Source organism: Gadus macrocephalus, chromosome 15, assembly GCF_031168955.1.
Source record: "Gadus macrocephalus chromosome 15, ASM3116895v1".
In the NCBI taxonomy this organism is placed as follows: Eukaryota; Metazoa; Chordata; class Actinopteri; order Gadiformes; family Gadidae; genus Gadus; species Gadus macrocephalus.
In genome coordinates this window covers 12,885,134-12,897,240 of record NC_082396.1, presented here as the reverse complement: position 1 = coordinate 12,897,240, position 12,107 = coordinate 12,885,134, and the positions used below count along the sequence as shown (strand labels likewise).

The following is a 12,107-nucleotide window of genomic DNA, read 5'->3' as shown; positions in this document are numbered from 1 at the left end:
TTACATAATCTGACGGGTGAGAAAAATCCTGTCTGAAAAAAAAGCAACCCCACAACACCCCACAGGTTCAAATGAATAGGCTCCAGTGTGTTCCAGATTATGTGTGTGGGAATGAGCCGGTTCTGCTCTGAGTCTGCTCATGAGATCACATGGTGGAGCCAACAGCACCTCTAGCACCACAGTGTTGAAGAGTGCACACAGAAGGAGATACATCTCCCCAAGATTCTCTATTTTAGTTGTTTGATTGTCATGGTCCTGCTCTTCACGTCCATGTATACGTTTGCGTTAACTACCCTCTATCTTCTAGGACACAGGCATTAGACTTGGGTCTAACGCTTCCCTGTTAGATTAAATTCTTCCTGCGCCCCTCCTTCTTGCTCATCTCTCTGTATGACAGGCCCTGAGACAGGTGGTCAACGGGAACCACAGGGGCAGTCGGGCATAAGCAATCAGGCTATCAGATACTCCCATCAACACCAGCAGAGCAATTAGACCTGAGAATCCCCCCTCATTTAACTGCAAGACGGCCTCACTGACATCTTCAGTTCATCAGTTCAAGCAGGCATATACATGAACTGATAAATACGCGCGCGCACACACACACACACACCTTCCACATCTCCAAAAGCAGAAAACATAACATGCAGAATACAATAATCGCTATTAATACATTTAAAATGAATTTTTAAATCATCTTTTTTTGATAAATATTAATTCTGCTCAAATGAAATCATCACAGAAAAACTGTCCCCGTCATGCTATTCCTTGTTAGTGCTGAAAACCATCTATATAATTGGATGTCCATAACGATTATAACCATATGTAGACACTATGCAACAAGCCTGTCTGCTATGCTTGTAGCGCTAACCAGAATCCCATCGACAAAATGCAGCGCCATCGCAGACGAAGAGAGTGACGCATTGCAGGTACAAACAGACCAATCAGGGCGAGGTATTTCATGCCGCTACGTCTTATGCCGTATCACACTAGCAGAATGTATTCATACGCAGTTATCTAGAATGAAAAAGACGAGCTTTAAAATGTGTAAATTAAATTGGTAAATCTTTAATTTAATTATATTTTGGCATCAACATATGTTATTCTTTTTTACTTGGTAAATCTTGTACTACAATCAGTTATTTAAAGTTTGTATTGATTGAGGGAAGAGGAAGTTGGCGGAGGGATCTTAAAAGAGGAGGAGTTAAAGAATATCCGTTAAAGGCGCGTCCAGTTGCTTTTCTCTCAGTGCACTGATAGAGATTTCTAGTGAGCGTGTTGAAGTTGATCGTTACTGTGATCACTTACGGACTTATTTGTAAATCAGCTGCCCCATCTTCTTCGAAATGGTAAGGAAACCATAAAAACGTTTACAATCTTTTCTTTGCATGCCTAAGATAACAATTGGTTTGTTGAGGTTTTCCGTTCTATCAAACGCTACGTCACGCTGGCAGTTATGATAGAGGCGACTGCAGCACCGGCGACTAACTAATGCCAATTCTTACTACGTTATGCCTTATTACGAATTATTATGTGATGTTTGTGTACACAAGGCCAACCTAGCCTTATATTGTGCCAAATTTGTTAAACATTAGATGGACTATGAGGTTATCCTGCCGGGCTCTTTTATGGCCTAACGCAATAGAAAGTATTTATTGCAAATTATGTTTGCAATAAACATAATTTATGTTTGCGTTTTTTTTTACCTGCTTTTTTGTTTTTTTCCTTGTCAAATCTGTCGAACACCTTACCAAATTGAACGGTGGTTCCTGCCTTGCCCCTGAATACAAATTCCTCCTCGGCTCGTATCGTACTGACTACTGCTCATAGCCAGGGAGAGGCAGTAACGTTATTCCTTCCCGGCTACTGATACAATTTACCGCCAAATGGAACTCATTCATTCTCTCGTGCCGAAGGAGACGTTAACGTCAAGTGTGCGTCGTTCAAGACGAGCTGGGCGTAAAGGCCTCGAATGAATCTACTATCCTATGTTGACTCCAGGAAATACTTGTAATGCTGGGCTAATCGTGTCTATGTCGATTGTAGGAGGGGTGCATGTATTGCGTTGATCACTACTGATCTTACAATGCTAACGGTGGTAATCATCTTGCGAGAATATGGTTTTGATTCTTAAAATGTGTACGTGTAAAGTTAATTAGGAAGCGTATATAAGGCAGGCTGGTTCATGGTTTTTGGAATTAATACAATTGTGTAATTTGTTTCCATATTCAGGCAGACCAACTGACAGAGGAGCAGATTGCCGGTAAGACATGGATGATATGAGTTGCGGCACGTGGCCTCTGAAATGGATCCTGACAGCCCTTGCATTGGGATTATACTTCTTCCTTTTAAGGCTTTCTACCTGAAGGCCAGCTGGTCATAAAATACAAGAATGAATGAGCCAGTTGTTTCCTAATGGCTGTCTAGTGCTCAAGGACTTCCAAACAGAAACCTTTGCATTTTCCTGGTTGCCAAGTAATAAATGATGTAATCATGAGCACTGGGTGTAAGGAGTTGTAGCAACCACAACTACATCCTGTGCATGTGTCGCCTTTGAACTGGGCGTGTTCTCCCAGTAGTCTCTTCCAACTGGACTAGATTTTTCTAGGCACAATACTCAAATATGATTAACTCCTTCCTAAGGCACATTAATCCAAATTAGAGCGTTCAGTGGGTTGTTTCTTGATAGAGTGCTTGCCCACTAATTATTTTGTATTGACTGCCACGGAATCCTGGCATTGTTTGGATGTCTCCGTTTTTCCATTTATGGCCATGAGATGGGAGTAGTCAGTCAATCCAAAGCATCTTTTAGTCTATAAATATTTAAATGAAGTGTTCTCCCTTGTGCTTTGAGCCTGGAAAAGGCAGCCTGATGCTATGTGGGCTGCTGCCCTCTGGTCCTGTCACACTTATTGTTGTTGCCATCTGTACTCCTCCACACCCATGTAAAGAATGCCAGCCTTTGCATTCTCGTGGTTCCTTATAATGTCTTTGTTTGGCCAGAAACGGCTCCAGTGTTTTCAGTAACAACACTTAGCTTGTGTGCAATTTAAACAAGAGTGACTCAATGCCCTTGGCTACAAGCTAATGTGGCATTATAATATTTCTAGCTGCCATACTAAATATTTTGAGCATACCAAATCACCTAAGTAGAACAGATATTTGTTATGGTTTCTGCCCAACCAGTCTAAATACGTTTCCTTGTGTTTTTAATTTCAACAGAATTCAAGGAGGCGTTCTCGCTCTTCGACAAGGATGGCGATGGCACCATCACCACCAAAGAGCTGGGCACTGTCATGCGCTCACTGGGCCAGAACCCCACAGAGGCTGAGCTCCAGGACATGATCAACGAAGTTGACGCTGATGGTGCGAGTCAACATTGGCCCTTCTCTGCGCTGCTCTATTGGGAGGACTGAAGAGTAGCTCATGAATTAATGCTAATGTTTCCTTCTTGCTCTTTAGGTAATGGAACGATAGACTTTCCAGAGTTTCTGACCATGATGGCGAGGAAGATGAAGGACACAGACAGCGAGGAGGAGATCAGAGAAGCATTCCGTGTCTTCGACAAGGTAGGTTTGTGGTCTGCACGACAATCAGCCTTTTATGACTAAGAAGCATCCTTGGTGTATGGACACTAACTCTCATGTTCAGGATGGCAACGGCTACATCAGTGCTGCTGAGCTGCGCCACGTGATGACAAACCTGGGTGAGAAGCTGACTGACGAAGAAGTGGACGAGATGATCAGAGAAGCAGACATTGACGGTGATGGTCAGGTCAACTATGAAGGTGGGTGTCTTTCACTGAGGGGGATTTTTGGTTATAAAACATCATTCCTTATTCACTGAATACTGAAATAATTGTATTCCATTTTTCTTTTCTTTTGCAGAGTTCGTACAAATGATGACGGCGAAGTGATGGCCTTGTACAGATTTCTTATAAATAATTTGCCTTTTTTCTTTGTGTAATTTATCTGTAAAATCTTAATAGCCCCCCTCTCGTCCCTGCCCCTTGCTGTCCAAAGGAACTGCATGTAAACTGCATACGCTCTTGTCCCCATGTCCCTTTCTTTTGCTGTCATGGTGTTTTGGAGTGACGGAGCGGTCTTGCAACCAGATGCCTGTGGAGGCCTTGGCTGGCCAGAGAACTTAAAAACCTTCCTCTCATGTGGGCACAGGCCCCTCCACGCATGGCGGTATTGGAAACCTGTCTGCTGGTTGTCACTTGGCAACGCTGTTGGCATGGAAACGATGTGGAGAAGCTAAACTCTGCATGGACTACGGACAAAGTATATATGGAAAATTTCTCAGCATTGCACTACTGCAAAAAAATGACACGGGTGTATCTCCTAGGTACTCGTACAAACTCTTTTTGTATCTGCTGTTCTATATACCAGAAATGACTAATCTTACTATGCTTTTTAATGTTTTACTCACTACTTTTAATTTTTCTTTTTCTTTTTTTAATGGTCTTTGGCCATGCCTCAAATAATCCATTCCAAGTTGTATATTTTTGTTTTACAATAAAAGTTACAATCTACCCAGATTTGAAAATTGTCTTGTTTTCTCGATTAACATTTGTATATGCTGTAATTCCCATTTATGTATTTGGGGCAGAATGCTCATTTGACTTTTTTTTTTTTTTGACTCATTAAAGATGTTTACTGTTTGAAGTATCCATGTTCAATGTACCGAAATACTCCGAGGAGCATCAGCCAATGCCCCTTATAGTTCCAATTTTGGATGAAGTCTGTATTGTCATTAAAATAAAGGCAGAGTGGGTTCAAAGGTTTAGTGCTCAAGAGCATATAATTGTACTCTACATGAAAATTGCTATCTACTGGCTAGATGGGCTATGTGCACTCTGTCAGACCACCTACTAGGAAGATGAGTAATGTCTTACTGGGCATTTGACCACTGATGTGGCACCGGGCACTAGCATACATCGGTAACTTTTTTCCTTCTCAATATTGAGTTTGTTACAGTAGCTTGCAGATACCAAGTTAATCATTTCAATGACTGAAATAAAGCTCTCTTGTGGACCTCTGTATTGCCTTTGTTTCTGGTGCATGCACTAGATTTGACACTTTTAAAGGCTGAGGAAATTCATTAGAAAATGTCAGCATCTTCAAATTGGAATGGGAGCATAATTTTTTGCAAGTGTCAAAGCGACCACTTAAAATTTAAAGCAGTTTCCAAGAAACATTTTCAGAATTTAATGGTTTTTATGTTGAGTGTAATCATGTAGTGAAATCAGGCTTTGAAATGTTAAATCTTGAAGCTTGTTATGTAGAACATGTAGAGGTAGTCACATGAGTTTTCTTTTCCTAGACAAGACCAGTAAACAAATTCCTAGCTTCTCAGAATCATATGTTCCATGTTGCCTAGCAACAGGGGTGAATGTTGCACTTTCACTGAGATTCTAGAAGGCGCTTTTGAAGGTTCTTAGTTTAGCTGAGGGGAGCCTCTGCATGTGTGTGTTGAGAGCTGTATGCCAGGAAGGTTGATACTTGACACACTGAAAAAGCTGGTTCGTTTGAAAGGGTTTGTAACGAATCTCCAAAGATAACCACATCACTTTATGAGACTTGTAATGAAGTACAGATGGAGACTGTTTGGCAATGCACTGTTACCAGAGAAGTTTCCAGAGTCAGTCGAGTAGAACACCATTGTGAAAAGATAAAATACATAATTCATGCAACCTGACATATAGCAATCAAATATTGACCACTGACCCTTAAATGCCATGCTATGCAATATAATTGCAAGCTAATAAGGGAACTAGTATTTCCTCCTTTAAATCCCTAACGTCAGGCTTGTTGGTGTGTCTATATTTAGCCCTCCACAGGGCCAACTTGTTTAAAAAATTGATCGACGTTGGAACTGCTGCTATAGTAACAGTCACAGTTAAGCGGTGGTCAGGTGTCACTGGAACCCAGACAGCGAACAAACGATCAATACGGTGCAAGAGCAGAACAGGGCCACATGGAAAATTATTAGTATCGCTTCCCTCAGCGACATGACCGGAAGAGGAGGTATAATGGCACAGGTGAGATTACCCACAACCTATTTAATTAAGAAATTGTGTAATGACATGTGTAAGTGCATTGAACAAAACAACCGGTTGAGGCTGTTTATATTGCAATGTGAATGAAACTTCTAAGAAAGTGCTTGTTTCAACATTTCTCTTAATTTATCTCAGCTAATTCAAATCTTCTTTAAAGGAAAATAATATGAAGAGGGACGTCACAGGGCGTGGAAGCTGGTGGCTGGAAACATTGAAAGTAGGTCCCTTTATGATGGAAATGCCAAATGGTTTGTATTTTCTACTCATTTTGAAAGGACAATCAGCCTGTAAGTATTACATCTAATGTCATCTCACACGCATACAAACAAACAGACCCACACACACACACATGCACACACACACACACACACACACACACACACACACACACACACACACACACACACACACACACACACACACACACACACACACACACACACACGATGGGATTTAAATGTCAAAAATTGAAATCGCCCTCTTTCTCAGCTCTGTCTCTTTCAATGGATTCCTATTGAATAGATGGACTTCTGAAATCCATAGGAATCGGGGGGGGGGGGGGGGGGGGTAAATTAGTAATTGAATCGCTCATCTCCCATCTCATCCCTTGAGGACACACCCATCCCGGGTCACTATCCCATCAGGAACTTTCTGGAAGAAGCAGCGCTGAACCCTGTGAGGAGGACCTATGGCTTCAAGGCCCCGGGCAGGGAAGCCCGCAATGTTTGGCCGCGCCGGGGGGAAATGCTGCTTCCAGGGGCCTACAACTACACGGACACCATCCAGGAGGGCCTCAAGCGCCAGGCCTCCTGCTCGTTTAGGAGCTGCCCCCGCTCACACAACCTCACCCTTGGCATCAGGGACAAGGTGAGGCTGGGTGGGGGCCATCCCCATGGGTCATCCTCAATAGGGCTTGTACACCAGAATGCATTATGGGATGTGTTTGCTCCGCCATTTTGAGATGGCAATGACAAATTATTTCACGCTTAATTTCTAAACAATGACCGATACATCATTACTACCAGAAACAATGGTGGCGTTTATTGACTTGGGCCGTGTTCCAATACCCGTACTGTCCGTACTGCATACTCAAAATTTGAGTACGCAGTACGTTCCAATTCAGATCCGGCGAAAAGAAGTATACTTCAAGGACCCGGATGCCGTACTCAAAATGGGCTAATCGTGAAGTGTGGATCGAAGGACACTCTCCGTACTCAACGGCAGCCATCTTAGCTACGTAGCGGAAGAGGCGGGGCCAGGCTGAGCCAAAGTCGGCGCATTTCCCACATAGCCTGCATTAATAGAGTCATTTTTGTAGTTTTTATAGTTTCTATAGCTTTTTATAGCTGCTAGGCGTAAAGAGTTCACCGTTCAAAGAGGGATGTTTATTGCGGGGGAGGAGCCGCGGCGGCAGTCGTGATCGTCATTTCCGGTAAGTGCACCACGGAGTACTCGATTTGGAACAGCACTCACATCTGAAAAATTACCGTACTCAAGTGAGTACGGATAGTGCAGATAGTGTACTTCCTTTAAGTATACTCATGGAAGTACGGGTATTGGAACACGGCATTGGTGTACAAGCCCTTTAGGAAGCCATGGTGACGATAGAGATGGTGTTACTCTTCATCACAGGGGTTTCCAGTGCTTTTAGGCAAATGTTCAACAGACAACCACTGGCTATCCTCCCTTTCTCCAAGGGAGCCATACATGGCTCCAGTGTAAGTGTAGTCCCTCAGGTGTGAGAACACAATGTGCTAGTATTGATGTGTTGGCAATGTGTTTTACACTGTCCTTGCATGGCATGGTTTGTGGCTACGCACAGGATTTTGCTTATTACAATTTAATCACGTTAGTTTATTAATGGCTGACACAAGCAGAGTTTTTGATGAGTAACCTAATAACCAAAAATTGGGACATAATGTTGTTTGATAAGCAATAAGTGAGCAATTCAATTCCCATGGCACTCCTAATTCTAGGAAAAAAAATATTGAATCTATTTTTGTGCTTTTGATGTTTTTTTGTTGTTGTTTGTTCCCTTGTGGTGTAAGGATATAAAGACGTCTCCATGTGACAACAATCTGATGGAGAAGCCCGTGGAGAAGACTCCTTGCAAGTAAATACCTTGTGTGTACAGTTCCTTTATCTTTCTCTCTTTCTCTCTCTCTCTCTCTCTCTCTCTCTCTCTCTCTCCCTCTCTCTCTCTCTCTTTCTCTCTCTCTCTCTCTCTCTCTCTCTCTCTCTCTCTCTCTCTCTCTCTCTCTTTCTCTCTCTCTCTCTCTCTCTCTCTCTCTCTCTCTCTCTCTCTCTCCCTCTCTCTCTCTCTCTTTCTCTCTCTCTCTCTCGCCATAACTCTCTCGCCCTCGTTTAGACATGCTGTGGTGAATCATCCATAACCGTCTCATCTCTTATGCCTGGGATTCCACGCATCCTCTCTGCTTGGTGTTTCCTCCACTTCCTGTGAGTGTTCCATCCTCTCGTCTCCTGTCCTCTCCTCTCATCTCCTCTCCTTTGCAGGCATGTGATGTTTCGGTCTTCAGTGCAGCGGATCAGCTTTCCGCCAGTGAGTATCCAGTCACCAACCGTTATTATGATCAGTCTCTCCATTGGCCCCAAAAAGGATAGATTTACAATGCACTTTTTCAGAGGGATTGGGGTAGCTGAGAGGTATTTGAGCGTTGCCGGCAGCTGCTGGACGTGGAAAGAGAAGCAAAGACACTAAGACATCCCCAGGGCATTATTACCGCCAAAGTAGGGACTCGCAAGCTGCGTTCTGCTTTTGGCAGTGTCACGGCTGACTCCAGGACCAGCTTATTGTCATAGGTTAAGCAGCGAAACATTCCCAGTGCGGCTGTTCCGCAGTGCTGCTGTCATCCACATGAGCAGATGACCTGAGGATGTGTATGGGCTGGGGAATAAAAGGGCAGTAAAGGTGTAAAATGAGAAAATAATGGGCTGTGGACTCGTGGAAGAATCTCTCACTTCACTAAGCTATGGAAAAGAGGAAAGCATTTCACAGACTAATCTGAAAGAATAAGAGGGGTAGTGAGCATCTCTCTACCAAACTGCAGCATCTATTCAGGTTTGTTGTTTAGCTATATCTTCATCGTGGAACCTTTGACAATATCATATAATCTTGTTACAGTGAATAGCTGCACTAAATTAACCAGAAAAAAATACAGTCAGAACAGAGTCAGTGAGGAGCATTTTGAGCATACATTGTTGCGAAATTATCTTTATTTACAAATTCTGGCAACAGCTTTTGTTGGCTCTTTAAATCCTTGTTTTCATTTCGATATGTAATCTGGTTATCCTCACAGCATACAGTTCTATTTATGTTTTCAAGTGCCATGCAGTACGCAATTAAAAGGAAACATTCATACTGCGCTCTATGGATTTCCATCTAGATATCACTTGTACACATCCCTCAGAAGTAGGGTCTGGTCTGTATCAGATGCACTAGAGGAAAAGCCATCCTCGCCTCTCTAAACCTATTGAAACACACACATGCACATGCATACACACAGACACACACAGACACCTGCACACACACACACACACACACACACACACACACACACACACACACACACACACACACACACACACGCGCACAGACAGACAGACGGATGGAAAGACAGACAGACAGACAGAAACACACACACACACCTGTACCCCCCCCCCCACCCCCACTCCCCAACGTGGTTAGAAAAAGATTTGTAACATTGACATGGTTAAGTGTTATGGGAGACTTGAGTGGGGGGTACAAACAAAGACACAGAACAGATTATATCACAGAGAGAGAGAGAGAGAGAGAGAGAGAGAGAGAGAGAGAGAGAGAGAGAGAGAGAGAGAGAGAGAGAGAGAGAGAGAGAGAGAGAGAGAGAGAGAGAGATGAGGTCTTGGTCAATCTCATGAGACAAGAGACACATCATGGGTCGTTTATTGTGTGTCCTCCATCGGTCACATGAGCATTGCTCTGTTCTAACAATAGATTCTCAGGAATCTCCTCGTGTTCACTGGACTGCTTGATTATGTTTGTTTCTCTGATCCCAGCTTAGCTGCAAGGTTTTCATATGTTAAATTAACTTATTGACTTAATGTATAGTTTTCATGATACACTGGTTAATTAAAGGATAACTTCAGGATTTTTCAACCTGGATCCTATTTTCCCATACGGTCTAGTTTTTTTTTTAATTGGTCTAGTATTGAGCAAGGCACTGCAGCTGTAATCCGCAAAACAGGCTGTATTTTAGTCCTCAGGCCAGGGGCAATAGCACCCCGTCAATGTACGTCCTCTCAAAGTGCTTGTTTGGGCACCTGACAGGCTCAGATTGCTGTTGCAAGTGTCTGACAACATGAGAAGGATCCCTACAAAGAAATTCAACCTTTTACGTTACCTTTCACTTGACCCAGGCTGTTTGGTTATTGTGTCTGATCAAGTCATGCTCAAGCGTTAGTCCTGCTCTGAAATCTTTTTATTTACAGGAGGAGAATGTTACATGAAGGTAATTAGTTGTTACAGGAAGAGAAGAATGGAAAAAAATTGTGCTAGTTGGAGAGAGGAATGCCGGTGTTGAACGACAGTCAGTTCAGGGTTAGGGTTAGGGTTAGAGTGTTATCTGAAAGATTGGGTGAATGTGAGGTGAGAGTATAAGGGAATTTCCTGGAACAGCGCAACAACTAGATTTCCGAGGGAGTCGAGGAACCGACTTGGTTCAACGCAATGACAAACAGACCAGTTCAAGTAAAAAGTAGATTTTTTCTGTAGGGATCCACTTTTTAGAGGATGATTATAGATTGGCCCTAATCCAAAGGATTACTTCTTCGTCAGAATGCAGCAGAAACGTTCTCACTTAACACTTGAGCAACTTTGACCAATCAAAACTGTTCTTAAACCTTTACACCCAGAACGGCAAATATGGTCCAGGTTGAAAAATCCTGCAGTCATCCTTTAACCAATCATTGGCTTCTTCCTGGGCCCATTGCAGAAGGAGGGGCCAGCTCCGGGCTGCTACAACCTGCAGGCTGCCGCACCCACCAAAGGAATCACTTCCAGTTTTAAGTCAAGACTGCCACGGCTACACAGCGTACACTCAGTGAGTTACTCTGCTGGTAGAGACTCCTAGACGCATCTAGACTGCAGCCATTGCTGCATACAGAGAAATACAATGTGGCATATATTAATATTAGGTAGGAATATGATTAGAGTAAAATAATCGACTAATCTAAACTAATACTAATGCAACATTTAAATAGACATTTTGGCAGTGGTAGGCCTGTATGGTTGAGAGGGTAATTGCATATCAATGTGTGTGTTTGTTTTTATATGTGTGTATGTATTTGTGTGTGCGTGTGTGTGTGTTTGTTACAGAGAACCCCAGGTCCGGGGTCTTACCTGCTTCCCTGGCAGTTGGGCCCACACCCTAACATCGAAACCATGCCGACCCCAGGTCAAGGCCTCTTCTTCAGAGACTTATTTTAGGTCGACAAACACAATACACCTCAACAGCTCAGCGACCTCGCCTGTATGCAAGGCCTTCCCCTGAATAAAACCATTGTGACCATTGGCTTCAATGATGTCTTGTTATTCACTAAGGTACTAAATGTTTGTTTTAGAAGGACTGAGGGCTCAGTGGAACCATCTACATCGTATTTTTGTTTTAGTTTGTTTTATTCTGCTTGAGCACATGCCAGTCTGAGAGGGAGGGATGCCTGATCTTATCAGCTACACAGAACCACTTTATTCCACCAAAGTACTTCTTCTTGGTAACGTTCTCTCTCTCTCTCCTTCTCTTCCTCCCTCTCTCCCTCTCTTCCGCCTCTCTCTGTTGGCATGTGAGGCCACCGCGCCTTCCTACTATCTCTGCCCTGCAATGCACTCAGGAGGTGGAATGCGGCGCAGCCATGCGTCACATGCGCCTAGCCTAGCATGGTATGCCCCGCGCTCGGATAACACATTCTACATTAACACATTCAACCGGTTCCAAGGAAGAGGCGCACTCAATGTTAAAAAATAAATACCTACAATTAAATAAATTCAAATGAC

At 43.2% G+C, this 12,107-nt stretch overlaps 2 protein-coding genes across 2 annotated transcripts; both read left to right on the top strand.

Annotated features, from left to right (window-relative positions):
• Nucleotides 1–1,193: 1,193 nt before the first annotated feature.
• calm2a (calmodulin 2a (phosphorylase kinase, delta)) lies at nucleotides 1,194–4,540 on the top strand. Its single transcript, XM_060072786.1, has 6 exons — nucleotides 1,194–1,346; nucleotides 2,230–2,260; nucleotides 3,220–3,363; nucleotides 3,460–3,566; nucleotides 3,649–3,784; nucleotides 3,885–4,540. The coding sequence occupies exons 1-6, from the start codon at nucleotides 1,344–1,346 to the stop codon at nucleotides 3,911–3,913; spliced, it is 450 nt and encodes a 149-aa protein (XP_059928769.1). The 5' UTR covers nucleotides 1,194–1,343; the 3' UTR covers nucleotides 3,914–4,540.
• Nucleotides 4,541–4,694: 154 nt separating this feature from the next.
• Nucleotides 4,695–11,625, top strand: stpg4 (sperm-tail PG-rich repeat containing 4). The gene is made up of 7 exons (XM_060072785.1): nucleotides 4,695–6,043; nucleotides 6,219–6,278; nucleotides 6,674–6,928; nucleotides 8,110–8,174; nucleotides 8,576–8,621; nucleotides 11,050–11,157; nucleotides 11,433–11,625. Exons 1-7 carry the CDS (start codon nucleotides 6,014–6,016, stop codon nucleotides 11,541–11,543), a joined length of 675 nt encoding a protein of 224 aa, XP_059928768.1. The 5' UTR covers nucleotides 4,695–6,013; the 3' UTR covers nucleotides 11,544–11,625.
• The last annotated feature ends 482 nt before the right edge of the window (nucleotides 11,626–12,107 follow it).